The sequence below is a fragment of the Lolium perenne genome, chromosome 3 (assembly GCF_019359855.2).
Source record: "Lolium perenne isolate Kyuss_39 chromosome 3, Kyuss_2.0, whole genome shotgun sequence".
NCBI classification, from domain to species: domain Eukaryota; kingdom Viridiplantae; phylum Streptophyta; class Magnoliopsida; order Poales; family Poaceae; genus Lolium; species Lolium perenne.
In genome coordinates, this window is record NC_067246.2 from 321,846,053 (window position 1) to 321,872,749 (window position 26,697).

Here is a 26,697-nt window from a genome sequence, read left to right on the forward strand (position 1 = left end):
TGTAGACAGTGTTGGGCCTCCAAGAGCAAAGGTTTGTAGAACAGCAGCAAGTTTCCCTTAAGTGGATCACCCAAGGTTTATCGAACTCAGGGAGGAAGAGGTCAAAGATATCCCTCTCATGCAACCCTGCAACCACAAAGCAAGAAGTCTCTTGTGTCCCCAACACACCTAATAGGTGCACTAGTTCGGCGAAGAGATAGTGAAATACACGTGGTATGAATATATATATGAGCAGTAGCAATGGCACCAGAAAAGTGCTTTGCCTAGGACAGTAAACAAGCAGTAGTAACGCAGCAGTAGTAACGCAGTAAAACAGTAAACAAGCGATAGCAGTATTTAGGAACAAGGCCTAGGGATCATACTTTCACTAGTGGACACTCTCAACTTTGATCACATAACAGAATAGATAAATGCATACTCTACACTCTTTTGTTGGATGATGAACACATTGCGTAGGATTACACGAACCCTCAATGCCGGAGTTAACAAGCTCCACAATTCAATGTTCATATTTAAATAACCTTAGAGTGCAAGATAGATCAACAGAACCAAACCAAGTACTAACATAGCATGCACACCGTAACCTTCACACTATGAAAGGAGGAATAGATCACATCAATACCATCATAGTAATAGTTAACTTCACAATCTACAAGAGATCACGATCATAAACTACGCCAAGTACTACATGATGCACACCCTGTCCACTTTACACCATGCAGGAGGAATAGAATACTTTAATAACATCACTAGAGTAGCACATAGATGAATTGTGATACAAAACTCATATGAATCTCAATCATGTAAGGCAGCTCATGAGATCATTGTATTGAAGTACATAGGAGAGAGATTAACCACATAGCTACCGGTACAGCCCCGAGCCTTGATGGAGAACTACTCCCTCCTCATGGGAGACAGCAGCGTTGATGAAGATGGCGGTGGTGTTGATGGAGAAGCCTTCCGGGGGCACTTCCCCGTCCCGGCGGCGTGCCGGAACAGAGACTCCTGTCCCCCAGATCTTGGCTTCGCGATGGCGGCGGCTCTGGAAGGTTTCTGTGGGTTTCGTCGATCGTCCTAGGGTTTTCGCGACGGAGGCTTTAAATAGGCGGAAGGGTAGCCTCGGAAGGTCAACGGGGCGACGACACTATAGGGGGCGCGGGCCACCCCCAGGCCGCGCCGGCCTATGGTCTGGTGGGCCTGTGCCCCCTCTCTGGCGGCTCTCGGGTGTTCTGGATGCTTCCGGGCAAAATAGGAACCTGGGCGTTGATTTCGTCCAATTCCGAGAATATTTCTTTACTAGGATTTCTGAAACCAAAAACAGCAGAAAACAGGAACTGGCACTTCGGCATCTCGTCAATAGGTTAGTTCCAGAAAACGCATAAATATGACATAAAGTATGCATAAAACATGTAGATATCATCAATAATGTGGCATGGAACATAAGAAATTATCGATACGTCGGAGACGTATCACATATTACTTTTGATATTGCAAATCTCTGGGAAACTAATTCTGAAAATGATGATGATAATAATTGCCATAGTATCAGTGCTATCCATGCTTCCTCCCATAATGATATAGAAAGTTCTAAGCTTGGGGAAGAGGTGTTTGAAAATCCTTTTGCTACTGATCATTATGTGTTTGATACATCTCCTTCTAATAACAATGATGGTATGGTCACAGATAAACCAACTGTGAAAGATAACTATTCTATTTCTTATGATGACGTTGTGCCTCTGACCTTTGATGATTATTATAAAGAATGCTATGATATAGGTTATAACTATCCTTATGAAACTTGTCATAGTCATGATTGGATTACCAAAAACAATTCCCTTAATATGCAACTTGTTTACCATGTTCAAATTCTTGATAATAATCTTGCTCCAATTACTATTAATGAGAAGAACTCTTCTTATGCCAAAATTAATGATACTTCTATGCATATGAACCATGATAAGAATGTTTTAAGTGATGGGTATATTGTGGATTTCATCAATGATGCTACTGAAAGTTATTATGAGAGAGGGAAACATGGTTATAGGCACTACAAGAAATATGGTGACTTGCGACCCTCCATATTAGTCACTGAAAGGTCATTATGCGCCATCTATGACCACGTCATGACCAATAATTGTTGGTCGCCAGTTGAGCGTCACTGACGGCGCACAACGACCTTTTTATTTAATTGGTCGTTGAGGACTACGACCAAAATTGATGGTCATAGATTCCATGACCAAAATGTTGGTCACCGGCTGTTTGGCCTATCCACATCAGATCCAACGTGGTAAATCCTACGTGGCAAATGCATGACCAAATCAAATGGTTGTGGATCAAAATCAGCCCAATCCAGCTTGCCATCAACATGGGCCAAGCCCAAAAAAACAAGCCTTTTCTTTTCTTCATCTCAGCCTTTTAGAAGACGTTTCTTTTTGGGCCACTAGCGTTTTACTATTTTAGGCTTCAGCATGTGTACAGTCCATTTGCCTTTGGGCCTTCCCCTTTTGGATTCTTTTTCTTTTTGGGCAACCGCTTTTTTACAATTTATTTCTTATTTGAGACTCAACCATTATCAATAGATCAGTCCCACTCTTCAGGTTCTTATTTCTCACAGTTTACCAACAACAAATTTTTCAAACAGAATAAGAGAACATACAAAATTCTAGAAATAGTAGCCAAAATTACGATTGTAGTCTTTTACATATTGTTCATAGAACCAGATTTAATTACAGTACTACAATATAACTGGCACTATTATAAGTAGCCACTCTTGCTTTGTGGGGCTTCGGGCTTCATCTTTCTTCGACCTGGAGCTGACATGGAGCTCCTGCAAAAGAGATAAAATGCCACACTTATAGAGTTTGATGAACATAATATTTACTAACATGCGTATGATTAATTTAGCGAGGAAAAGATGGCAATATTTACTGACATGGAGCTCCTGTAAAAGACGTAGATGAAGAAGGCCACCATGGTTACCTACTCTAACCAGCTTCAGCTCCGCGTCTCCGTCCTACAAATATAACGTGCACGCTTAGTTAGTGCCAGCAATCACCTGTACAGGGCATGCCAATGAAATACCAAGTAATAGCTAGATCAGTAGCTAGCAGCGAAAATGTGTATAACAATTATTTTAATACAAGTAAATGGTTTTGCACTAATACATGTTCCTACATCTATAAGACTTATTTTAACATTACATAAGATACTAATATACTACATGTCAAGTAAGCAAGCAGCATCAAAAATATGTTGATGTCGACCTGCCCGTGATGCTGATGAGTACAACATTATGGTCCAAGACTTTAAGTAAAATTGCTGAGAAGATGGTTGCTGCTTAGTATAGCATAGTGAGGTCAGAACATCATAGAACGCAAAGCCAACAATGTCTGTTTTACTAAATATTATTCATGCCGACAATTCTAAATACAGTTACCCGGTTTATGAAAAAATGGATATACAAAAAACATTCACGAGGTTTTAAAATAGCTATCAAGTTATATCCTTGTCAAGTTTTACGATACAACTGTCCTTTGTTCAATAAGCAGCTACCACATTCTTTCATCAGACTACCAGATTGTTTTAGTATGGCTGCCAGGTTTGACGAAAGTAACTACAGGTTCTCAGCTTAGTTTCTCAACCATCATAGCTGGTAGTCATAGGTCACATAATAAACAAACAAGCACTAATGCAGCAGTTGAAACCACTACTCAACTAATGTTAGAAAAGCTCATGGAAGTAATCAAAACAATTAGAACTTGGGATTAAAATTGATCTTAGAAATTCAATTTCAACTAAATGAAATTCCATGTTCAGATAAACTTGAGGTACATTAGCAGTAAGTAAAGATGGTTACCACTAACTGAAATGCAAACAAACTCCTACACAAAGGTATCAGATTCAATTCTATCCAAACACGATCCAGATAGAAATTTAAACAAAAAAAAAACTAAGTGAAAGTTGTGCTTTCATATACCATATCCAATAGTTGTGTGTAATGTAAGTATTCTGATCACACAGTACAGAAACTAAAAATAACAAGACATCACAATGTACAACCAAGATCGACTAAATAACTGGTGAAGAAATGGTACAAGCAGTAACCCTGCAGGTTTCGAAACAAATTTCGTTGTACTTACCAGTAGTAAGTATTACAATGTTTGATCCGTCCTATTGTCCTGATGTCTTCCAGCTTGCTTAAAGTATGGCAGTTGGTTCTATGTTGAGGGCAAAAGGGCTTTTCTATGTTGAGTTTACGGTGTGGTGAGTTTCAATCCTACAAGAAGTTAAAAATACAAGTCAATGTGTTTAAAAATTTAGGAAGTACCAATAACCTTGCAGGACGCATGGTAACTTGATTAAAATACCTTGGCAGACTTTTGAATTAACAAATCAGGTAACTTCGTACTGCTATATGGTGTAAGGTGGTACTTCGATGCTTTTCCACAAAAGATAGCAAGCTTCCATCCTCATCTATCCTGGAAAAGAAGACATAATGAGTATGAAAGGAAAGGGAGATTTGGCTACTTATGTGTGAAAGAAAATGTGCGACATAACAAGTTTGAGAATGATACAGATCATTCATACATATCTTGAATTCTTGGAATAGTGACTAGGTGTCTACACAAACTGAAATGATCTGAAAAGCTAATATCTAATATCTGGGGCAGCTGGTGAAATAAGGAAAATTATAAATTGACTAGGAAATGAGGAATATTAGTTGTAATTAACAAATGACCAGGTATAGTTCAATTTCCACTGCCATGTAAACCCATGGGTCAACGTTTACTAAAATGTATGCCATCATTCTCGCTGCTTGCAGTTCTACATCCCAGTGTAACTATGGACAGTTAAGCATCATCTATTTACAAGAGTTAAATTATAAGATAGAACCAGATATACTTGTTAAATAACAGTAACAATAGGAATAAATGGAAACATTGTGATCGATTCATGCTTTGCATCTAATTTGTGTCAATAATAGGAAGGCGTTGCAAGGCAAAAGGCTGAAGATAGTTACATAGTTATCATAAGCGAATAAAGATCAGATCATTTTCACATAAGTAAATTGGAGAAGACCTGTCGGACAGTCCTCAGCAGTGGAGGTTGCCTGGGCCGCGTATGTGTGATATGTGCTTGTGGTATGGCTCGAAGAACCACGAATGGGCTCCATGAAACAAGAACCACGAAACTCGCGGTCGCTCTTCCTGCATATCACACTTGTGTAAGTCGAGTACCCAGCTCACAAAGAACTAGGAAAAAGGAGAGGGGTGGTTCGGTCGTACCTCACGAAGGGAGCCCGTGGCGAGCACCAAGATGCGGGAGCCTGCGGTTGACGAAACGAGGAGGAAGCCCGTGGCGGATGCCATCAGCGACCGGATCTAGCTGCAGCGGCAACGACCAGCAGCATGAACATGCCGCCTCACCGAACTGCAGCACGGCCTAGATCTGCACCGCTGTAGACGAAGTCGTGGTAGACAAGGGCGTCGGCGGTGACCCCTGCGAGGGCGACGTGCCCGTCGGCGGTGAGCCCCGCGAGGACGACGCAGCCGTCGGTGGTGAGCCCCGCCAGGGAGGGAGAGGAAGGCGACGAGTTCCTCCTACGAGCTGCCAGCCGCCTTGGGAAGAAGGGTGTTCACGCACTGGGATTGACGGGCGATTGGATCTGAGAAGAGGACGAATGTGGCGGCGGGGAGAGTTTGGTTAGGGTTAGAGATGGGAGGGAAGTTTCTGCGGGGAACGAAAACTTAAGAAAAATTTCATTTCGGGAGGGCGCGGATAAGGGGCGGGCAGACGCGGGTGCGTTTTCGTTCAGAACCTTTTTACTCCTGCGTAGCCTAGCTAGTGTCACTGCCAGCGGGACCTAATATCTGAGGTCCCATATTGCTAGCCTTTTTTTAACTTGGGTGGGTTTATTATTACTGCATACATTTTATTTCGGTCCTTCGCTATAGGCATAAGTTGATTTGAACTCCTGTTGTAAATAATAAAATTTTGTGTCCCTTCATATTCAATCTAAAAAGATCAGGAGAAGGAAATGAACGGTATTCCTATTTTCAAGCCAAATGAGGTAGATCATTACACCGTAGCATAGTTTGTTTAAAAGATATCATATTTCGTAAATGTGCGTAGCTTAGAATTTTGGAGTTTTAATTTTCTCCGCACGAAAAAAATCATTTCCCTTTTTTGAGCTCCAAAAAAAGGTTTTTTTGTGTAGCACATATCAGGAAAACATTTCAAAATTGGACCATCCAAATTTAAAAAAAAAAACACTAGACCACATTCCATGTACAAATCACCAACTAGTTCCATCACAAAATATTTGTAGGCACACCAAAAAGATAAATTGATGTTAGTCTACTAGGAAGCGTACCAAATTTAAACTACAAGTGCTCGACAGTTTGCTCATGATTTTTTCACAAATCATTTTTAAGTATACAAGTAGCTATTGCATTAGAGAACCACAAAGGGTCGTGCAAGATTCAACCCGTAGCAAAGAACACTCATGACGTCGTTTTAGCGCATGTTGAATCCACCGTAAGTAGTTCAAAAAATCGAAATAATGAAAATCATTTGCATCTTGTGAGGTTACGTCACCTAGTTGTTAGAAAAAATAAAAAAAAACTTGGATCATTGCAAAATTTTCTAGATAAGTCAACTGAATTTGACATATAGACATGACACCTAGGTGAAATTGACGAGGTGGATGAACCGTCATTTTAAGGCATCACGAATTAATCGCCATGACTATTTAAATTAGTCGTAAGCAGGTAAAGATAAGGCCCTAAACCATGTCCTCTCCTCCATGACCATTTCGTTTGACTAAGTTAAGACCTTTCTGACCATAATGGTCGTAGAAAATTAGGGTTTGGACCCTCTCAAACGTCTTACGACCAATTGTTGCGAAATGGTCATGGAGTTATGACCACTTTATTTGTGGTCACTCTAAGAAGGTCACTAGTTAACATATTTCTTGTAGTGAGGCATCTTAATAATATTAAGTTTCCCCTCTTTATGTTGAGAATCTTGAAGTTACTCATGTTTTATCCTCTTATGCTCGTCACTTTGTTCGTCATGAATTCATTTGTGTACAAGATCCCTTTGCATAGGAAGTGGGTTAGACTTAAATGTGTTTTGAATTTGCTTCTTGATGCTCTCTTTTGCTTCCACTACTATTTCTTGCGAGTGCATCATTGAAATTATTGAGCCCATCTTAATGGCTATAAAGAAAGAACTTCTTGGTAGATAACCCATGTGTTTATTTTGCTACAGTACCTTTGTTTTATATTTGAGTCTTGGAAGTTGTTACTACTGTAGCAACCTCTCCTTATCTTAGTTTTATTGCATTGTTGTGCCAAGTAAAGTCTTTGATAGCAAGGTTGATACTAGATTTGGATTATCTTGTGAAACAGATTTACATGCATCACGAATCTGGGCTGAATTCTCTGTAGGTAACTCAGAAAATTATGCCAATTTACGTGAGAGATCCTCAGATATGTACGAAACTTTCATTCAATTTGAGCATTTTCAGAGCAAGTCTGGTGCCTCTTTAAAATTCGTATTTACGAACTGTTCTGTTTTGACAGATTCTACCTTTTATTTCGCATTGCCTCCTTTGCTATGTGGGATGGCTTTCTTTATTCCATTGACTTCCAGTAGCTTTGGGCAATGTCCAGAAGTGTTAAGAATGATTGTGTCACCTCTGAACATGTGAGTTTTGATTATGCACTAACCCTCTAATGAGTTTGTTTCGAGTTTGGTGTGAAGGAAGTTTTCAAGGGTCAAGAGAGGAGGATGATATACTACGATCAAGAAGAGTGAAAAGTCTAAGCTTGGGGATGCCCCGGTGGTTCATCCCTGCATATTTCAAGAAGACTCAAGCGTCTAAGCTTGGGGATGCCCAAGGCATCCCCTTCTTCATCGACAAATTATCAGGTTCCTTCTCTTGAAACTATATTTTTATTCGGTCACATCTTATGTACTTTACTTGGAGCGTCTGTTTGTTTTTATTTTTGTTTTTGTTTGAATAAATGCATGCTTGTGTGGGAGAGAGACACGCTCCGCTGGTTCGTATGAACACATGTGTTCTTAGCTTTTAATTTTCATGGCGAAGGTTGAAACTGCTTCGTTAATTGTCATATGGTTGGAAACGGGAAATGCTACATGTAGTAATCGGTATGATGTCTTGAATAACTTGATACTTGGCAATTGTTGTGCTCATGTTTAAGCTCTTGCATCATATACTTTGCACCTATTAGTGAAGAAATACGTAGAGCTTGTTAAAATTTGGTTTGCATGAGTAGTTTCTCTAGAGTCTAGATATTTTCTAGTAAGGGGTTGAACAACAAGGAAGACGGTGTAGAGTCTTATAATGCTTGCAATATGTCTTTTATGTGAGTTTTGCTGTACCGGTTCATACTTGTGTTTGCTCTAAACAACCTTGCTAGCCTAAACCTTGTATCGAGAGGGAATACTTCTCATGCATCCAAAATCCTTGAGCCAACCACTATGCCACTTGTGTCCACCATACCTACCTACTACATGGTATTTCTCCGCCATTCCAAAGTAAATTGCTTGAGTGCTACCTTTAAAATTTCCATTCTTCACCTTTACAATATATAGCTCATGGGACAAATAGCTTAAAAACTATTGTGGTATTGAACATGTACTTATGCACTTTATCTCTTATTAAGTTGCTTGTTGTGCGATAACCATGTTCCTGGGGACGCCATCAACTACTCCTTGTTGAATATCATGTGAGTTGCTATGCATGTCCGTCTTGTCTGAAGTAAGGGAGATTTACCACTAAAATGGTTAGAGCATACATAATGTTAGAGAAGAAGTTATTGGGCCGCTAACTAAAGCCATGATCCATGGTGGAGGTTTCAGTTTTGGACAAATATCCTCAATCTCATATGAGAAAATTAATTGTTGCTACATGCTTATGCATAAAAGAGGAGTCCATTATCTGTTGTCTATGTTGTCCCGGTATGGATGTCTAAGTTGAGAATAATCAATAGCGAGAAATCCGATGCGAGATTTCTCCTTAGACCTTTGTACAGGCAGCATAGAGGTACCCCTTTGTGACACTTGGTTAAAACATATGCATTGCGATGATAATCCAGGTAATCCGAGCTAATTAGGACAAGGTGCGAGCACTATTAGTATACTATGCATGAGGCTTGCAACTTGTAGGATATAATTTACGTAACACATATGCTTTATTACTACCGTTGACAAAATTGTTTCTTGTTTTCAAAACCAAAGCTCTAGCACAAATATAGCAATCGATGCTTTCCTCTTTGAAGGACCTTTCTTTTACTTTTATGTTGAGTCAGTTCACCTATCTCTCTCCACCTCAAGAAGCAAACACTTGTGTGAACTGTGTATTGATTCCTACATACTTGCATATTGCACTTGTTATATCACTTTGCATTGACAACTATCCATGAGATATACATGTTACAAGTTGAAAGCAACCGCTGAAACTTCATCTTCCTTTGTGTTGCTTCAATACCTTTACTTTGATTTATTGCTTTATGAGTTAACTCTTATGCAAGACTTATTGATGCTTGTCTTGAAAGTACTATTCATGAAAAGTCTTTGCTATATGATTCAATTGTTTACTCATTGCATTTACATTGCTTCGAATCGCTGCATTCATCTCATATGCTTTACAATAGTATGATTAAGATTATGTTGGTAGCATGTCACTTCAGAAATTATCTTTTATCGTTTACCTACTCGAGGACGAGTAGGAACTAAGCTTGGGGATGCTGATACGTCTCCAACGTATCTATAATTTCTGATGTTACATGCTTGTTTTATGACAATACCGACATGTTTTGTTCACACTTTATATCGTTTTTATGCATTTTCCGGAACTAACCTATTGACGAGATGCCGAAAGGCCAGTTGCTGTTTTCTGCTGTTTTTGGTTTCAGAAATCCTAGTAAGGAAATATTTTCGGAATCGGACGAAATCAACACCGAAGATCTTAAAATTCCCAGAAGCTTCCAGAGCACCGGAGAAAGGCCAGAGGGGACCAGAGGGGCCCCACCCCACAGGGCGGCGCGGCCCAAGGGGGGGGCGCCCCCCTATTGTGTGGGCACCCCGTGGCCCCTCCGACTCCGCCTCTTCGCCTATTTAGTCGTCCCTGACCTAAAACCTCGAGCCAGTTCGACGAAACCAGAGAAAACCATCCAGAGCCGCCGCCATCGCGAAACTCCAATTCTAGGGACAGAAGTCTCTGTTCCGGCACCCTGCCGGGACGGGGAATTGCCCCCGGAGTCATCTCCACCGCCGTCTCCACCGCCATCTTCACCGCCATCGCTGTCTCCATGATGAGGAGGGAGTAATTCACCCCCGGGGCTGAGGGCTCCGCTGTAGCTATGTGGTTCATCTCTCTCTTTATGTGATCTAGTTGAATATCATCTATGTGCTACTCTAGTGATGTTATTAAAGTACTCTATTCCTCCTGCGCGGTGTAATTGTGACAGTGTGTGCATCGTGTAGTACTTGGCGTGGGGTATGATTGTGATCTCTTGTAGATTATGAAGTTAACTATTGCTATGTTAGTATTGATATGATCTATGCCTCTTTCATAGTGTGATGGTGACAGTGTGCATGCTATGTTAGTTCTCGGTGTAATTGTGTTGATCTACCTTGCACTCTAAGGTTATTTAAACATGAATATCAAATATTGTTGAGCTTGTTAACTCCGGCATTGAGGGTTCGTGTAATCCTACACAATTAGTGGTGTTCATCATCCAACAACAGAGTGTAGAGTAGTCCTATTATGTGATCATTGTTGAGAGTGTCCACTAGTGAAAGCAGGATCCCTAGGCCTTGCTTCCAAGCATTGAATCTCCGTTTGTTTACTGTTTTGTTGCATGTTTACTCGCTGCCATATTTTATTCAGATTGCTATTACCACTCATACTCATCCATATTACTTGCATCTCACTATCTCTTCGCCGAACTAGTGCACCTATACATCTGACAAGTGTATTTGGTGTGTTGGGGACACAAGAGACTTCTTGCATTGTGATCGCAGGGTTGCTTGAGAGGGATATCTTTGACCTCTTCCTCCCTGAGTTCGATAAACCTTGGGTGATCCACTTAAGGGAAACTTGCTGCTGTTCTACAAACCTCTGCTCTTGGAGGCCCAACACTGTCTACAAGAATAGAAGCTCCCGTAGACATCAAGCCGCGTTGGGCGCCGCGTGCGACCCAAACGGACACGCGGACGCGGGGCGCTGTCCGCGTGTCCGACCGGCCACGCAAACGGCCCAAAACGGACGGCCCAGCGCGTCCGTAGGGTCGGCCGGTTGGAGATGCCCTAAGTCCTTGGTTCGCCATTGACCTTGGATTATCCTACTCTCCCGTTTAGAGCAAGTACAATAAGTCCTAGTCAGCTGACTATAAGGATTAAAATAATATATTGTTGCTTAGTTGGAGGAGAGAGAGAAGAAGAGAGAAGAGGAGTGGGCTCTAAGACTAGCCACAATGGGAGTATCATAAGTAGTATCATGCATGCCATATTGGCAAAAATCTGATGTGGCACACCAATTAATGAGGTGAGAGATGAGAGTGGTATCATAATATGATACCGTATCATAGCACGTAAAACTAGAAACTCAATAGCAAACACATCATGTACACCAATTTGCATTGAGATTCTACAAAACATTAAATATGATGATACTATGATACTATCTTATGATACTATATATTGTGGGGGCAGTATCATAAACTAGTATCATATGCATGATACAAGTGTATGATACTTCCCATTGTGACTAGTCTAATGCAAGAACCAGCTCTAGCACGTGCTCCTAGGCACTTTGTGACAGTGAAAAGTGGGTCATGCATTGATAAAGTAGTACAAGTTTATAGCCCACTATTGTACATGTTAGCTCTAAGTAGACTATAGATGACATGGCACTTGGCTTATAGCTAGCAGTTGCCTCTACTATTAAACTTACTCTTATGTTTGTGTACATGCAATGCACCAAGCCACACGGATCCCCATAAATGCAAACGCAAATCCCTAGCTGCTGCGCGCACAACTGATCAAGATTGGCACATCATGCTGTATTCCCGATCGGTTTCTATTTTCCACCACTAGCTATCAACTAGGAGTACTACTGTGTGTATATATATTGCTTGCGGAGCTCTATTGCTTGCTGGCATACCCAACTTGTTCGTTGCCTGTGGAAAAGGATTGGACGCGGGTCAACTCGATCTGTCCCGGAGTAGTGACTAGTGCGGTGAGGTTGACCGGAAAGGTGTACCTGCCGTCGCGCTCGCCGGAGCACGGCTTTGTCCGGCTTGTGGAATTTCCGGGGTCCGGCGGCCTGGCTTGTTTGAAGGGCTGATAGCGGCCTCGACACTGCGTGCTTCGTTGCTTCCTGCCACTCGAAGTCTCTGCGTACTGCGTACACCGCATGCGTGTCTGTACTCTGTAATGGGTATTGCAGTTTTATCTTTAACTAGCAGCGTTCCCAAACGTTGCTGTGGAACAACAAAATATAATAATGATTTAAAAATGGAAAATAATTAAGATATGAGCATGGTTACTAACTTACTATTACGCTTCAGGCATGGCATGTCCAAGCAATGACACAAGATGACCAGGAGGAGATTCTGAAAGAAAAAAAGAAGCGGTACCAAGTGGAATCACATGTATTTTTGCCCATGAACAATATATACAAATAACGCGTGTGACATGTGCAGGTAAGGTAATCATCAGGAGCAGCCTATGTTGACATGTTTGTGCTGCAGCCTGCAGATACACTGAGTCCTTTTTATGTGTTAGCTCCAGGAGCAACTACTAAATGCTTGAGTTTCGCAGCCCCGATGCATACGTACATCATATATAGCCCCTCAAATCACTGCAATGCATTGTGTCAAACTGCAGTGGAATTAGCAGGATTTTTGGTGTCGATGACTGTGAATTCTTTAGAAGCGTGGCTGTAAATCCGTCACAGCTCCACCGCTAGATGCTTGTAGTCGCTGTCCTCATCACCGTCCAGCTCATGTACCATGGTGCCACTGCCACAATGTTAGGTGCTTGTAGTTGATGTCGTCGGCTGCTGGGGGTGAGGATGTCTCTGTAATGGGAATTGCAGTTTTATCTTTAATTTGATGATGAGTTAGATAGTAGGCAAATAAATTTATACCATTCAATTCGCTCTGAGGTGGCACAAACATAAATAAATATTATAAACGGTACTCCCTCCATCCCACCAAAAATGTCTCAACCTTATCAAAATTTAGATGTAACTAGACACTATCTAGTAGGTAGATACATTCAAATTTTGATAAAGTTAAGATACTTTTGGTGAGACGGAGGAAGTATTAGGTTTTAAACTTCCTATTCACAGTTTTTGAGTAATGGAGTCAATGGTGCATCTTGACTCTTTAGCCTATAACGAGTCTCGCGTACAGCATATCACACTTTTTGGCCTCGCTGCAACAATGACTAATGTTGTCGTTTGAAGAACTTACCAAGTACCAACACCTAAGTGTAAATTCTCTAGTTTTCTCATCGTTCATGGAGTTCTTAAGACATACTCTCACCAACTCTTTTTGTATCGGTTCTCCATCGGCATTTTGATGACTATCATAGGATGTCTAGAACTACAAAGCTTCAACCCACAAGATTCGGAAGAGGGGGCCCACGACATCAAGACATTGTAGCTCGAGATGATTTGAAACATAAATCATGACTGAAAATCTTTTGCCCTGCTTTTCATGCTTGTCTCATGTGAGATTTGGAAAGAAACTAAGCTAAGGATTTTTATCGGCGGTTACCCACCCTGCCACCTGTCATTCGTGCTAAGATCAAGGAAGAAGTGAAAATGTGATGCTTAGCACGCAGAGAACATTTGGGTCACTTTATTCTAGGAGATTGCAACTATTATAGTGGTATCATATGTAGATACCATATCATATCATATACATCATATGATGTAGACTTAGAAAAATTAATGTCAAATAAACCTTCTACGCAATTTTGCATGAAATGTTTAAATATAATAATATTAAGATACTACATGATACCATTATAGATACATTATTATATACTAGTATCATATGCATGATGCTACTATATAGTACAACTCCCTTTGTCTATAAGTTATAAGACTTCACACCAAACTTTCTGATTAGTTATTAAGATTTTTAGAGTTTCATTCGCATCTCTAGGCACCTGACAAAAACATCGTGACACCTTGTTAGGCTATACTCATGAAATATAAGTTTCTACCATGCATGGTAGATTTCATACACTAATAGAGTGTGTATTCTGTTTGGAGATTCATGCGGCTAGATTATTCTAATACACATAGAAACATGAGTGGGCACACTGTATTCATGGGTATTCATCTGAATATCCATTATTTTAGCCAAAAATAAATCATCTAGTATTCAGCTCATTTAGCACCACATCCAGTTGCCCTCTATTGTTACCCATATCATCTCTACTAAACAATTCGGATACCATACTATTACCATGAGGCATCCACGAGTGTAGCACCAGCGGTCGTTCTAGCTATAAAGGGCATGACGAGAGCGGGGTGGCAGGCGATTGATTTACTTGCCATCTTGTTGAGGCAAGGTGGATGGGGCACAGACGTCATCGCCCGGGGCCATCAAGTGATGAGAGCACGGGGGAGCACCACACGAGCCAGACCTACCATAGGTCCCGATTATGGTGGCCAATGTGGGGCTTCAAAGCATTTTTTCTTCAATGAACTATGTGAAGAATAAGTCGGAAAACGAGACGGGAGGCCAATACATGCATGAACAATTACATGGTTACATATCTTGAGTTTTGAGAAGGAATTATTTTTAAAGGATAATGCAATCATATCGCTTCCATGGATTGGGAAACGACAAAGTTGTGCTATGATTTCATCTATTGTTTTGTAATTTCTATACTATTTTGTAATGATATCGAGTTGTTATGGAAACTTATTGAACCTTTTTAATTAGTAATGAAAACTTTATCGATCTTTGTGTGTGCTTCGGGGTTGAACAAATTTTGAACTTGATGTTTTGAGTTGAATTTTTGTTTGACTCTGAATACTCATTGTTAATGAGAATGCATTTGCTACCTGCATGGGTAGCTACACACCCATGCATTATACTAATATGCAAGCCCTATTAACTTGGTTTAGCTCAGTTTCCTAGTAGAACGTGGAATTCTAGTGTACAAAAGTGGTTTCAAATTTTGATAACAATATTTTTTTGATCAAAGTCAACTCACCAACGTATTTTGCATTGAATTTTTGAATACTGAGTTGACTTTGACAAAAAAAGTTCAAATCAAAATTCGGAAACCACTTTTGTACACTAGAATTCCGCGTTCTACTAGGAAACTGAGCTAAAACAAGTTAATATGACTTGCAAATTGGTATAATGCATGGGTGTGTAGCTACCCATGCGGGTAGCAGGCTTCATCCCTTGTTAATATACTGTGCACTTCCATGCAACGAAACATGATGGTACATTTTAAAACAAAATAAAATGTGAAGTTCTTGAATAAACCATGAAAAATATTGTGTATGACATTCTAAAACATGACACAAAAATAAGAACGGGACATAAATCTCCAAACCCTAATGGACGGTGGATATGTGAACGTTATCTCGCTTGTGCGTTGTAGAAAATGCACTCACATGCACAAAAAAAGGTGTGCCAGTTAATTTCACCATCTTACAAAAGATGTAATAACAACTATTGCTAAGACTATCAGCAGCGATACTCAAATGACCACATCACACAAAATGGTCTATTCAGTGACGGAGCTAAAAACTGATGACCATGGGTGGAGATGCATGTTGCCCACTTGGATCCACCCTTCGCTTCCTTTCCTTGCCGGATTCACAACCACATATCTCAAGTATGTATTGCAAGTTAAGGGCCAATTGCAAGAACAAAAAGAAGCGGAGAGAGAGCAGATCTTCTTGCCGTAAGCTGCGGCCATGCATGGTTTATATTCTTGGATCCGCCCTTCGTTCCATTCCTCGCATGATTCACAATTCGAACACAACCACACATATCTCAAATGTGCATCATATTTTCCTACAAGGTGTTTTCAGTTCCTTCTTTGTTCGTGAACGAGATTGATCTGAACTCTGTATTTCCGTTATGCAAATTAATTGAAAGGAACAATTTCAGTTAGAAAAAAAGTGCATCATCTTATCATTTGTCTCCAGTAGACAGTAGTACATAATTAAAGCGCCTGCCTCAGGCTTTGGCATTTTACGGGCATCTTATTCAAATACGGAAATTAATAGGCAAATGTTCCTCATCTTGCCATGTACGTGCGTTCGTATCGGTCTGTTCAATTTAGAAGTTGATGGAGTAGGCCGGCGACTTGTCCGAGTTGAACAGCCCAAAGTGCTTCTCCGTCTCTAGCCCACCCTTCAAGTTCTCGTTGAACATGGCGAATATGTACGCCTCGATGGCCCCAGGCCTCTTGGGCGTCCCCTTCCCGACGTGGTTGATCAGGTTCTGGTTGTAGGTCCGTGCGTTAGCCGCGGTCGCATCCGGGTCGCCGGCCGACGGCCACCCGCTCTCGGACACCACGATGGGGACGCTCCCGGACCCGGCGCTCTCGAGTGCAGAGTACATGGTGTCCACGAGCGCGTCGAACAGGTTCTGGTAGTCCTTGCCGTTGCCGTCGTCGTGCACCACCGTGCCCGGCGCGGTGAAGAGGGCGTATTTGATGTCGATGCTGGGCGTGCCCTTGAATGAGAAATAGGGGTAGATGTTGGCGAGCAGTGGCGAGCCGATGCTGGCGAGGTACTGCGCGATGGGCGGCATGTGGGCGCCGTCGTCTGAGAAGGTGCCCTGGGAGGGAGGGAACCCTTTGGTGACGCCCGAATGCACCGCCGTGGACACCTTGATGCCGCCGAGGCCGGCCCTGACCAGCGCGTTTTGAATGTTCTTCATGGCCGGGAGGACGTCCTGCGTCCTGCCGCCTTGATTGGGAACTTCGTTGCCGACCGCGATGTACTTGATGGTGAGGCCCTGCTGCGACTGCACGTTGGCCTTGACCCAGGCGTCCGCGTTGGAGGCACTGGAAGCGAGGGCATTGAGCTGCGTGTTGCCGGTGTCGAGGATGAGGCCGAGGTTGCTGCCGCTCAGGGCCTTCAGGGTGTCGTCCTTGACGTTGTAGACGCGCATGCCGGTGATGCCGTTGGACTTGTAGAGCTGCACCACCTCACTTGCCGAGGGCAGCCTGTCGCCGTTCACGCCGTAGCACACGCCGATGGACTCAACAGCTGTGGTTGTTAATTTCATCGGTCGATTAATTTGTGAACAGTGGCATATGTGTATCTGGTATCAACCTTTCATAATTTATATCCTTGTTTACTTTAAGATTAAACTAGACCATAATAAAAATTACTGAACCGAGGGACTAACAAAGTAATTGCAGTTTACATGCACCGCATATCGAAAGTTTGCAGGTAAGACCGAGAGAGAAATGTGGATTACCTGCAGGAATGGCGGCAAGCAAGCCAACTACCAAAGCGGCTGCAAAAGCACCATGCTTCGCCATCTTCACTTGCCTTGTGTGGCTAGCTAGCTAGCTAGATCTTGTTAAACTCTCTACGATCGAGTTACGTAGCTGTGTCTTTTGCATGCAAACGTTCACCCCTATATATACACACACGGCTTGTAGTTTCCACCGCTAGCTTCTAAAAAAAAGAGAAGTTTCCACCGCTACCGGACCAATACGTAGACGTCGCCAGCCTGCCGGTTGACGGACGGGCGAGGTCGTCGTCCACCAATCACCCGTGTATATACATTTTTATTCATGTGGATAAATAAGAAGGAATACGTTGGCCGTATTTATGTACATCGAGCCACGGGGGTTTGTCCGGCACGTGGAATTTCCGGGGTAGTTATTACAAGGACTAATAATAGTGGCGGCCAGCTTGTTGCTTCCTGCCACTGGCTGTTTGTGCCTACACAGGACATCATATCTTATCGCTTCCATGTTGTTTAGATAATGCAGAATAAAGTGACATCACTCTCCTGATTAATAATATAACTTCTTGGATGACGAGTGAGTTTTTTCCGTAATGAAAAAAATTCCAACAAGAAGAGAAGAAACAAGTTGCAGCGTGATATTCACTAGGCAACACTCATATATATGAGATTGTAATGTCAGGATATACATCAGACCTAAATGAAACAGGTGGCTCTGACTACCATATCAACTTTTGGCAGAAGCTATAGGAGTCTGATCACCATAAACTCTATGAACGAAATGGTATTATACCACCTCGTCCATAGACTCTTTGTTACACAAAATTTATCTACCTAGATCTAATCACAAAAGGGGAAGATGTTGGTGCCAAGGAGAAAACACCTATTCAGTGTGGCTACAAAACAGTGTTACTAACGAAAGTTGAGGATATCGAGGAGCACGACAAATGGAGTCCTTTTATGGTCAAAATTACATCATCAAGACTTCATCAAGAAAGCACAATTAAGAAAGGCATTAGATCTTGGTGTGGTTAAGATCCTCATCATCTAGCTCAAGTGAAATATGCAAGATTAACGTTTTTTTTTCTTGATGGGCTTTTTTTTCTTACCGATCTCATGGTGTAGTTGAGAGACCGGTTTATAGGATAGATTATCGTACTATAAAGAGGACTCTCGAGTGAGTAACTTGTTTATATTGTTTGAGAGAGCTCAAACCCCTTGCATGTTTGGCATCATCTTTCCTGGTTGTTATTTGGATCATATCCATGTGGTGACTTAGAGCTTGTCGTTCGGAGAGAGCTCAAATCTTTTCGTTCTTGGTATCGTCCTTCCATATCCAAAACAGATATCGCACAAAATACTTGTTGCGTTTTCGATATTGGAGTTTTTTTTTTCGATTCGTCGTATTGAGAGGTTTCACCTCTAAATTCGTGAAAAACTCTAGCCCACTTATTTTTAAGTTTTTCACCTTATTGTGAGTTAGCACTTGTCGTCATCTTTCCAACAAAATTGGTTTCACCTAATCAATGGTAAGAAAATCGGTAATCGATAACCGCTCGGTTGACTTGGGAGTAGCGATTAATCGGAATTCAGACAATTAACTGATTTAATCAATCGGCTATTAATAGGTGCAACCGAATCAAATTAGCACTTAAAACAATTTATATAAGAACAATAATAGTATATGAGCCTCTATATGAATGACCTACTTCTTTAGAGCCTATAAGCCCATTAAAACATGTAGACTTCTCCTCCATGATCTAATCTTGAAGGTCATAAGCGAATTAGGATCCACCAGCTGACACCACGTTCTTTCCTTCCACTTCTTTCCCTCTCACCTATGAAGTTTATCTTCTCCCAGCACATACCTAGGGTACGACCCCTCTTGCACCTCAACCACCTAACCTATTGAAGGCGTCCTCGAGATCCTAAACGAGCTCCTCAAGATGGTCGAGCTCCTGTATCCAAAGGATGAGCAACTACGAGGAACTGGTCAAGGAGGGCAAGGAACTAGTTGCTGACAGTGGAAATCGAGCTGTTGGAGGTTAGAATCAAGCGGGACCTTTGCAAAATCTACTTTATTGGGGCGGGTAGCACCTAGACTGGCGATATGCGTTGAAAGTTTTGCAACTTTTCAGGCCAAGTGTAGTAGTTAACAGGGAACATACCTAATAATCGGATGTTTAGGTCGATTAATCGGGTTAAAGGATTAACACAAGCGATTATTGGTAATTGATATGGTCAGACTCCTAGTAGCGATTAATCAACATATTAATCATTAAACTGCCCTATTTTTTAAACAGTGTGCCTAATTCAAAGTTTCCTAACTCAAGTTCATGTGTTTTCAATGTTGAAGGTTTCACCCGTTTGTCTCTTATAGATATGTTAAACCTTTCTTTATTTAATTTTATAATCCTTTGCTAGAATATGATGATCCTCTGCATGATCCTATAGATCTTGTTGCTTGCTAGCCAAGTTTCATCGAAATCGGTGTTCGTATGTGAAAATGGAGGCATTTTCAATTGGTGTTATCTCTTCGGCCAAACTAGTACGTCTCGGCCAAGCAGTCCAGTCGGCCAAAGTCGTCTATATAGAGATTGGTTCTAGCTGAACTTAGTGGTCAGAGCAGGCCGAATCACTTTTGATGCAGTGTTTTTTTTGTCTCTATAGTTGGATTTGGGAGGGTCATATTTAAGGGACCTTATTCCCTAAAGGTTCTCTAATTCTTCCAGCTCATTTTCCCTCTATTTTTAAACTTCCTTTTAGCCTGCTATCTTCCTCTCGTTCCCATAATTTTTGCATATATTTGAGAGAAAAAATAGAGTAGATCTAGATCTATAATTCCACTAATCAAAATCCACTCTTAGTGATGAAATCCATCTTGATCTAGATGTTGGAGAAATTTGGTGGTCACCTCCTCTGTTTTTTCTCTCTTAACCCACAATAGATTTTATAGCTTTGGTGAAATTTAAGAGAAAGGGACTTTCCATTGCATTTGGTGCATTAGTTTGAGTTTTCCATGGTATTACGTGGAAATGAAAGTTAATGAGATATTTCTCTCGGGTGGTTGTGCCTGAAGCTTGTTTCTTTTGGTCTTTCAACCATAAACGGCTTGGAGGTCTTAATTGTGTTTTTGGCCCTCCAATTAAGTTGTGGTGATTCCTCAACCATGAGGCTATCGTGGCGATTTTTTGAGAGCCTCAATTAAGTTGTGGATATTTCCCCAAGCTTGTATGGGTTTGTGATCTCCCTCAAGGGTTCATTAGTGGAACAAGGGCTTACCTTTTTATGGGAAGGCTCAAGAAGAATACGGCGAGGCCTTCGTGACGTTTGGGGAGCCTTGTGCCTCCACACTGCTCCAACATAGAGTAGCCCTCGCAAGAGTGTGAGCTTCGAGATACATCGTTGTCTCTGCATGCCTCGGTTAATTATATACCCGAGCTATTTACTTATACATTTTACTTTGTGATAGTCTTTGTACTTGAAGTTATATATCTTGCTATCACATAGTTTCTTTTCTTTCTTAGAATAAGTTGTTGGTGCACATGTATGAACTGTAGTATATACATTGGTTGCGTGTTTAAAAAATTACGCTAGTTTTATTCCGTATTTGTTCAAGCCACTATCGGAAAATTTTAAACCACCTATTCACCCCTCTACACGTCATCCATGTCCTTTCACAATTGTTGAAAAAAGTTCTTGTGAAGTACATGGAAGATGCCAAAACAAAATATGTTGTTTCCATTCGAGAACTTGTGACAAATAATGATTAAACAAAAAAAAATGGACAAGTGATCTAAATTTATAACAAAAATAAGCCGAGTGCATCAGGAAAATATAGTTCCAAATAAAGAAACCAAGAAGGTAAAAAATAAATCCAAGGAAAAGCGCGGTGCGTGTATCTTAACAAATGAAAATGTGAAACATTTTAATTAGCTTCAACTAGAGAAATCAATTCCGGCTACATTACTATAGGCTAAAACTGAGAAGGAGAATACAAAGTCTGAAAAGCTTGACTGAATAGAGCATTCACCAAAAAAGATGACGCATGAACAAGTGGTGGAGTACTTAGATTGACTAAAAAAATACCTTAATCTCATTGCTAAGAATACTTCAGGTTACAACCATAATCAAAAGATGAGGCATGAACAAGTGGTTCAGTACTTAGCCATGGAGCTTGGGCTTAACTAATTAGGAGTATTTTTTACGCAAATATATGTACTGGTTCGGAAGTATTATTAATACTATGTCTAGGTAAAAAAATGTATGTTCCAACTCATTATGTATTTGTAAAATTTAACATGTATCTCTTCCTATATTAAGTGGTAGACTTGTGCATTGTTAAATTGAAAACTAGACAGAAATTGTAAAAAATGCATGATGGACGAAAGTTCATAAATAGAGGATAACACTACATTCCAAAATGCTCCAATCAGTGATACAATAGACTTTGCATATTTGCCACCAAAAAGCATGTCCACATACTCAAACTCCTAGTCAAATCAGCCAGATCACACCAATGATTCGAGTAGTTTCTCTACCATCAATGATTTCTTTTGAGACTTCGTCAACGATCGAGTTGAAGGAAAGATAGATAGACTAGAGCAACAAATACCTATGTCTAATCAACATAGAAGGGATTCTCGCAGGCACGTTGATAGGAACTGTGAAGCTGTTGAAAATCAATTGATGGACGATTAGTGATTACTTCTTGGAGAATTATTGGTACAATTGTTCGCAATTTCTTCAAATGCTCCGCATGCAACAACATCTATTTCATCCCATTGTGCGAACCCTTATTAATTGGTCTCCCCATTTTCCGCTAAAGGAGCGATGCATTTGGAAAGGTTGGATTTTCTCCTTTGCACAAATGCACCTTTGATGTGTATGTTGTTATATGGCACACCAACTAATGCCTTCTATGAATTTTTTTGAATGGGTCAAAGCATAATCCTTGAGTGCTTGACCTATTTCTATAGAGGTGTGATGAAGAATTTTGGTCGAGAGTACCAAAGGAGGCCCAAAAATAAAGATATAACTTGATTGTTCAAGAATTTTGGTCGAGAGTACCTATTTCTATAGAGGTGTGATGAAGAATTTCTGGAATGTTAGGAAGCTTCGATTGCATGCATTGGCATGGAAGGGTGTACACTCATGGTGGTGCTTGGAGGTCACTGTGCCTACGCACCTCTCAACAGAGATTAACTTCTCGTTAGACATGAACTTAAGGATACATCGTCATCTTCACATGCTTCAGTTGTCTTTATACCTAAGCTCCCTTATTCATATAGTTACATTGTCATAGCCATCGTGGTTAAAATTATCTATCTCATTATATCTTTCGATCACATATTTTTACTTGTTTATCATAAGCTGTTGGTGCACACGGTTGACCCAATGATATTTTAGTTTTTGTGCTTGATAAATACAATAGTTACTTCTGCTTTTTTTTTCAAGCCAAAACCCTAATTGTTTTAAATAGCCTATTCACTCACTCTAGGTGACGTCTAGGTCCTTTCAGCAGTGGCGATCACCGGAGCTCTGGCTGGAGAAATGAAGAGAGAAGAGGCGAGGACGACACCAGCATGGCCTGCCACAAGAGCTCCATGGAGGCAATGAGGAGGGCAACAGATGGGACTTGGCAACGTGCCCCGACCTCCCTTGTTTCATCCTCTCGCCCACGATTGGATGATAGAGGAGAATATGTGAGGATCACACGTGCACAAGTGGCGATGGTGTTCCAAGTGACATCTACTCCTTTATTTTGGTCTGAAAAAACAAAGAGAAACCAAATTGTTTAGGAGACACATCCAAATCATATCATTTGGGTTATTTGAATCAACTTACCTTAAAAGTTGCAGTTTTTTGAAAAAAATCCTTTGACTGTGTTTTTTTTTAAACCTTTTACCTCAAAAGTTGTGGTTTATTGAAAATTTATCTTTTTCTGTGCTCCCCACATATAGCGCGATACCCATCAGTCCGGCCATCACACATGCATGCGGTGTACAAACAACCAGTGGTAGGAAGCAACGAAGCACGTACTGTTGCGGCCACTATCAGCTCTTGTAACAAGCCACGGCAGCGGTCAGCGAACCCCGGAATTCCACGAGCCGGACAAAGCGTCGTGTCTCCGCACACATACCGACAAGTCCTCCTCCGGCCGGCCGAACCCGACGGCAGGTGGACGACTACCTCGTTCGCTACCAAACAGTTGCCCCGTGTGTATATATAGAGGGGCGAATGCTTCGTGCAATGCATGCAAAATTAAGGAACACGTACACGTAGCTTGTTTTGCCCAAGACACTCTTGGTTGCACGGCGATGGCAGAGCATCGTGCTGCTGCCTACATGTTTGCAGTGGCGATGGTCCTTGGCGTGCTCGCAGCCATTCCGGCAGGTATTCCAGTTTCTCTCAACTATTACTTACTACGAGTTCTCTTTGCCAAATTGGATTTGTGAATGGCGAATTAATGAATCGATCGATCGATCAACCACAGCGGTTCAGTCCATCGGCGTGTGCTACGGCGTGAACGGCGATGGGCTGCCCACGGCGAGCGACGTCGTGGAGCTCTACAAGTCCAACGGCATCACCGGCATGCGCGTCTACACCGTCAACGACGACACCCTGCAGGCACTAAGCGGCAGCAACCTCGGCCTCATCCTCGACACCGGCAACAAGCAGCTCCCCGAACTCGCTGCCAATGCCACCTACGCGGCCGCCTGGGTCAAGGCCAACATACAATCCCACCAGGGCCTGACCATCAAGTACATCGCCGTCGGTAACGAGGTTCCCGGTCAAGGCGGCAACCCGCGGGACATCCTCCCGGCCATGAAGAACATCCGCAACGCGCTGGATAGGGCCGGACTCGGCGGCATCAAGGTGTCCACGGCGGTGAATTCGGCCGTCACCCAAGGCTTCCCTCCCTCCAAGGGCATCTTCAATGCCTCCGCCTCTCACATGCCGCCCATCGCGCAGTACCTCGCCAGCACAGGCGCGCCGCTGCTGGCCAACATATACCCCTACTTCTCTTACAAGGGCGACACCACCCACATCACCCTCGACTACGCCCTCTTCAGCTCAACGACCACGGTGGTGACGGACGACAACGGCAACCAGTACCAGAACCTGTTCGATGCGCTCGTGGACACCATGTACTCCGCGCTCGAGAGCGCCGGGGCCGAGACCGTCCCCATCGTGGTGTCAGAGAGCGGGTGGCCATCGGCCGGCGACGGCACGGTGGCCACCATGAAAAACGCGCAGATGTACAACCAGTACCTCATCAACCATGTCGAGAAGGGGACTCCAAAGAGGCCTGGGGACATCGAGACGTACATATTCGCCATGTTCAACGAGAACAATAAGAACGAAGGGGAAGAGACGGAGAAGCACTTTGGGCTGTTCAACCCGGACCAATCGCCGGCGTACCCCATCATCTTCGCGTAAGTTTTGGGTAGTGGTAAGGAAAAGATCTCGGAGGGGGCCAGGGTTCTGAAACAAAATTTCAATTTCGATCTTGAAAGCGTCTAAACATTTTGAATATATATAATATATGGAGGAGTAAAAGCCCCGTTCTGTTCAGCTTGGCGATGGCCATACATAGTGGCGTCTCGTCTTTCCCTTACTTTTTCTTATAAATGTTGGTTTATTACTTAAAGAGTTTTAAGTATTACAATCAATCTCTGCATAACTAAGATACACATGGTTATCCAAAATATCCAAAGTAAAATGAAAGCAATAAATAAAGCCAACACAAATACAAATGGTCTACAACAACTGAAGGTAAACTAGACATTGGGAGTTGCTATCCTGGGGTTATGCAGCCACCATGTTGGGTAATAATTTTTTGGCCGTATCTTTCAACCGTGTAGAGACCTCCGTAAGGAGGTCTCGATCCGCTGTACGCTGAAGCGATGACTATGGCAGAGCAAAACCGTACATTCGTAGATATATGACATGCATAAGAGAAGAATGTTTATCATTAAAAACCTTGTCATTCCTACATAGCTAAAGCGACCATAAGACGGTAATCGCTCCCACACTGATAAGTAACTTAAACCTAGAATCCACTAAGTTTAGCCAATTGCTAAAAAATTGCAATGCTTCGTGGCAGATATAAGGTAGAGCCTATATGAATGATTGACCATATAGACCTAGCGAACTGACAGTGGAAGAAAATGTGTTTTATTATCTCGTCTTCGTGATAAAATGCATTTCATACATCCATGCCAGTTTCGTTTTGCAAGGTTATCTTTAGTAAGAATAATACCACGCCTGAGATACCATATAAAGACCTGATAACTGCTCGAATATTGATAGTATTAATTTTAGATTTCTTGCCTTTTTCGAGTCATGTTCCATAAAAATGATTTTTTCGTCGGTGTATTGGAGGATAGACAGTCCTCCATCAACTAAGTGGGGAACCACTCATTCAGTTGACCATCAACTTTCACACGCTCAATAATAATGGCCAACATATCCGCCACAATGTTAAACAACATTGGAGATAGGAGATCACCTTGCCTCAACCGTTTTTTGTCTCCAAATATCTACCACCTTCATTATTAACTTTAATGGCAACATTTTCTCTAAAAACAAAAATAATAATTAAGATGCGATACTCTTCAGATAAATCTTTCATTCTGAGAATTTGTTGCAGAAAAGACCACTTAACCTCATAATTGGATTTTTTAAAGCCGATTTTAAGGACTACCCCATTCTGTTTTTCCGGTGTAACTCATGGATTATTTCATGCAGCATTACTACATCGTCTATGATGTACCTACCTAGCATGAAAGCAGTCTGAGTAGGTCTCACCACATAATCAACCGCCGAATTGGGCCTAGCAATACCCACCTTAGTGAAAGTAAACATTAAGAAGACATACTGGACTGAACTTTTGAGTCCTTTCCGCATCATTAATTTTTGGTAGTAGAATAATCTCCCCAAAATTGATGGGGAAAAGCTTAAGTTGTCCATCATGAAGCTCGCCGAACAGTTCCAATAAATCACCCTTAATAATATCCTGGAAGGTTTGAAAAATCTCCACAGGAAAACCATCTAGGTCAGACGCCTTGTTGTGTTCCACCTGAGACAACTTTCTTAAACTTCCTCTTCTGAATAAAGAGCGGTAAAAAGGAGCTTTCTAGGGGAACACTTGAGGAATATCATCAATCCTGGATTCGTCCAAGAA

The 26,697-nt window shown here is 41.8% G+C and overlaps 2 protein-coding genes and 1 long non-coding RNA gene across 4 annotated transcripts; 1 reads left to right on the forward strand and 2 right to left on the reverse strand.

The window, feature by feature from the left end:
* Positions 1–2,587: 2,587 nt before the first annotated feature.
* LOC127345671 (uncharacterized) lies at positions 2,588–5,757 on the reverse strand. 2 transcript variants are annotated; one of them, XR_007878811.2, is made up of 6 exons: positions 5,286–5,757; positions 5,080–5,207; positions 4,368–4,473; positions 4,140–4,276; positions 2,933–3,013; positions 2,588–2,827 (listed from the first exon to the last, which is right to left on the reverse strand). It is a non-coding gene; the product is annotated as an uncharacterized lncRNA (long non-coding RNA). The 2 variants fall into 2 exon arrangements; XR_007878810.2 differs by having other exon boundaries at positions 4,368–4,478; positions 5,286–5,756.
* A 10,430-nt stretch (positions 5,758–16,187) lies between these two features.
* Positions 16,188–17,647, reverse strand: LOC127345674 (glucan endo-1,3-beta-glucosidase, acidic isoform-like). The gene is made up of 2 exons (XM_051372173.1): positions 17,511–17,647; positions 16,188–17,296 (listed from the first exon to the last, which is right to left on the reverse strand). Exons 1-2 carry the CDS (start codon positions 17,572–17,574, stop codon positions 16,359–16,361), a joined length of 1,002 nt encoding a protein of 333 aa, XP_051228133.1. The 5' UTR covers positions 17,575–17,647; the 3' UTR covers positions 16,188–16,358.
* Positions 17,648–23,771: 6,124 nt separating this feature from the next.
* On the forward strand, positions 23,772–25,085 carry LOC127345672 (glucan endo-1,3-beta-glucosidase, acidic isoform). The gene is made up of 2 exons (XM_051372170.1): positions 23,772–23,903; positions 24,004–25,085. The coding sequence occupies exons 1-2, from the start codon at positions 23,828–23,830 to the stop codon at positions 24,948–24,950; spliced, it is 1,023 nt and encodes a 340-aa protein (XP_051228130.1). The 5' UTR covers positions 23,772–23,827; the 3' UTR covers positions 24,951–25,085.
* Positions 25,086–26,697: the final 1,612 nt, after the last annotated feature.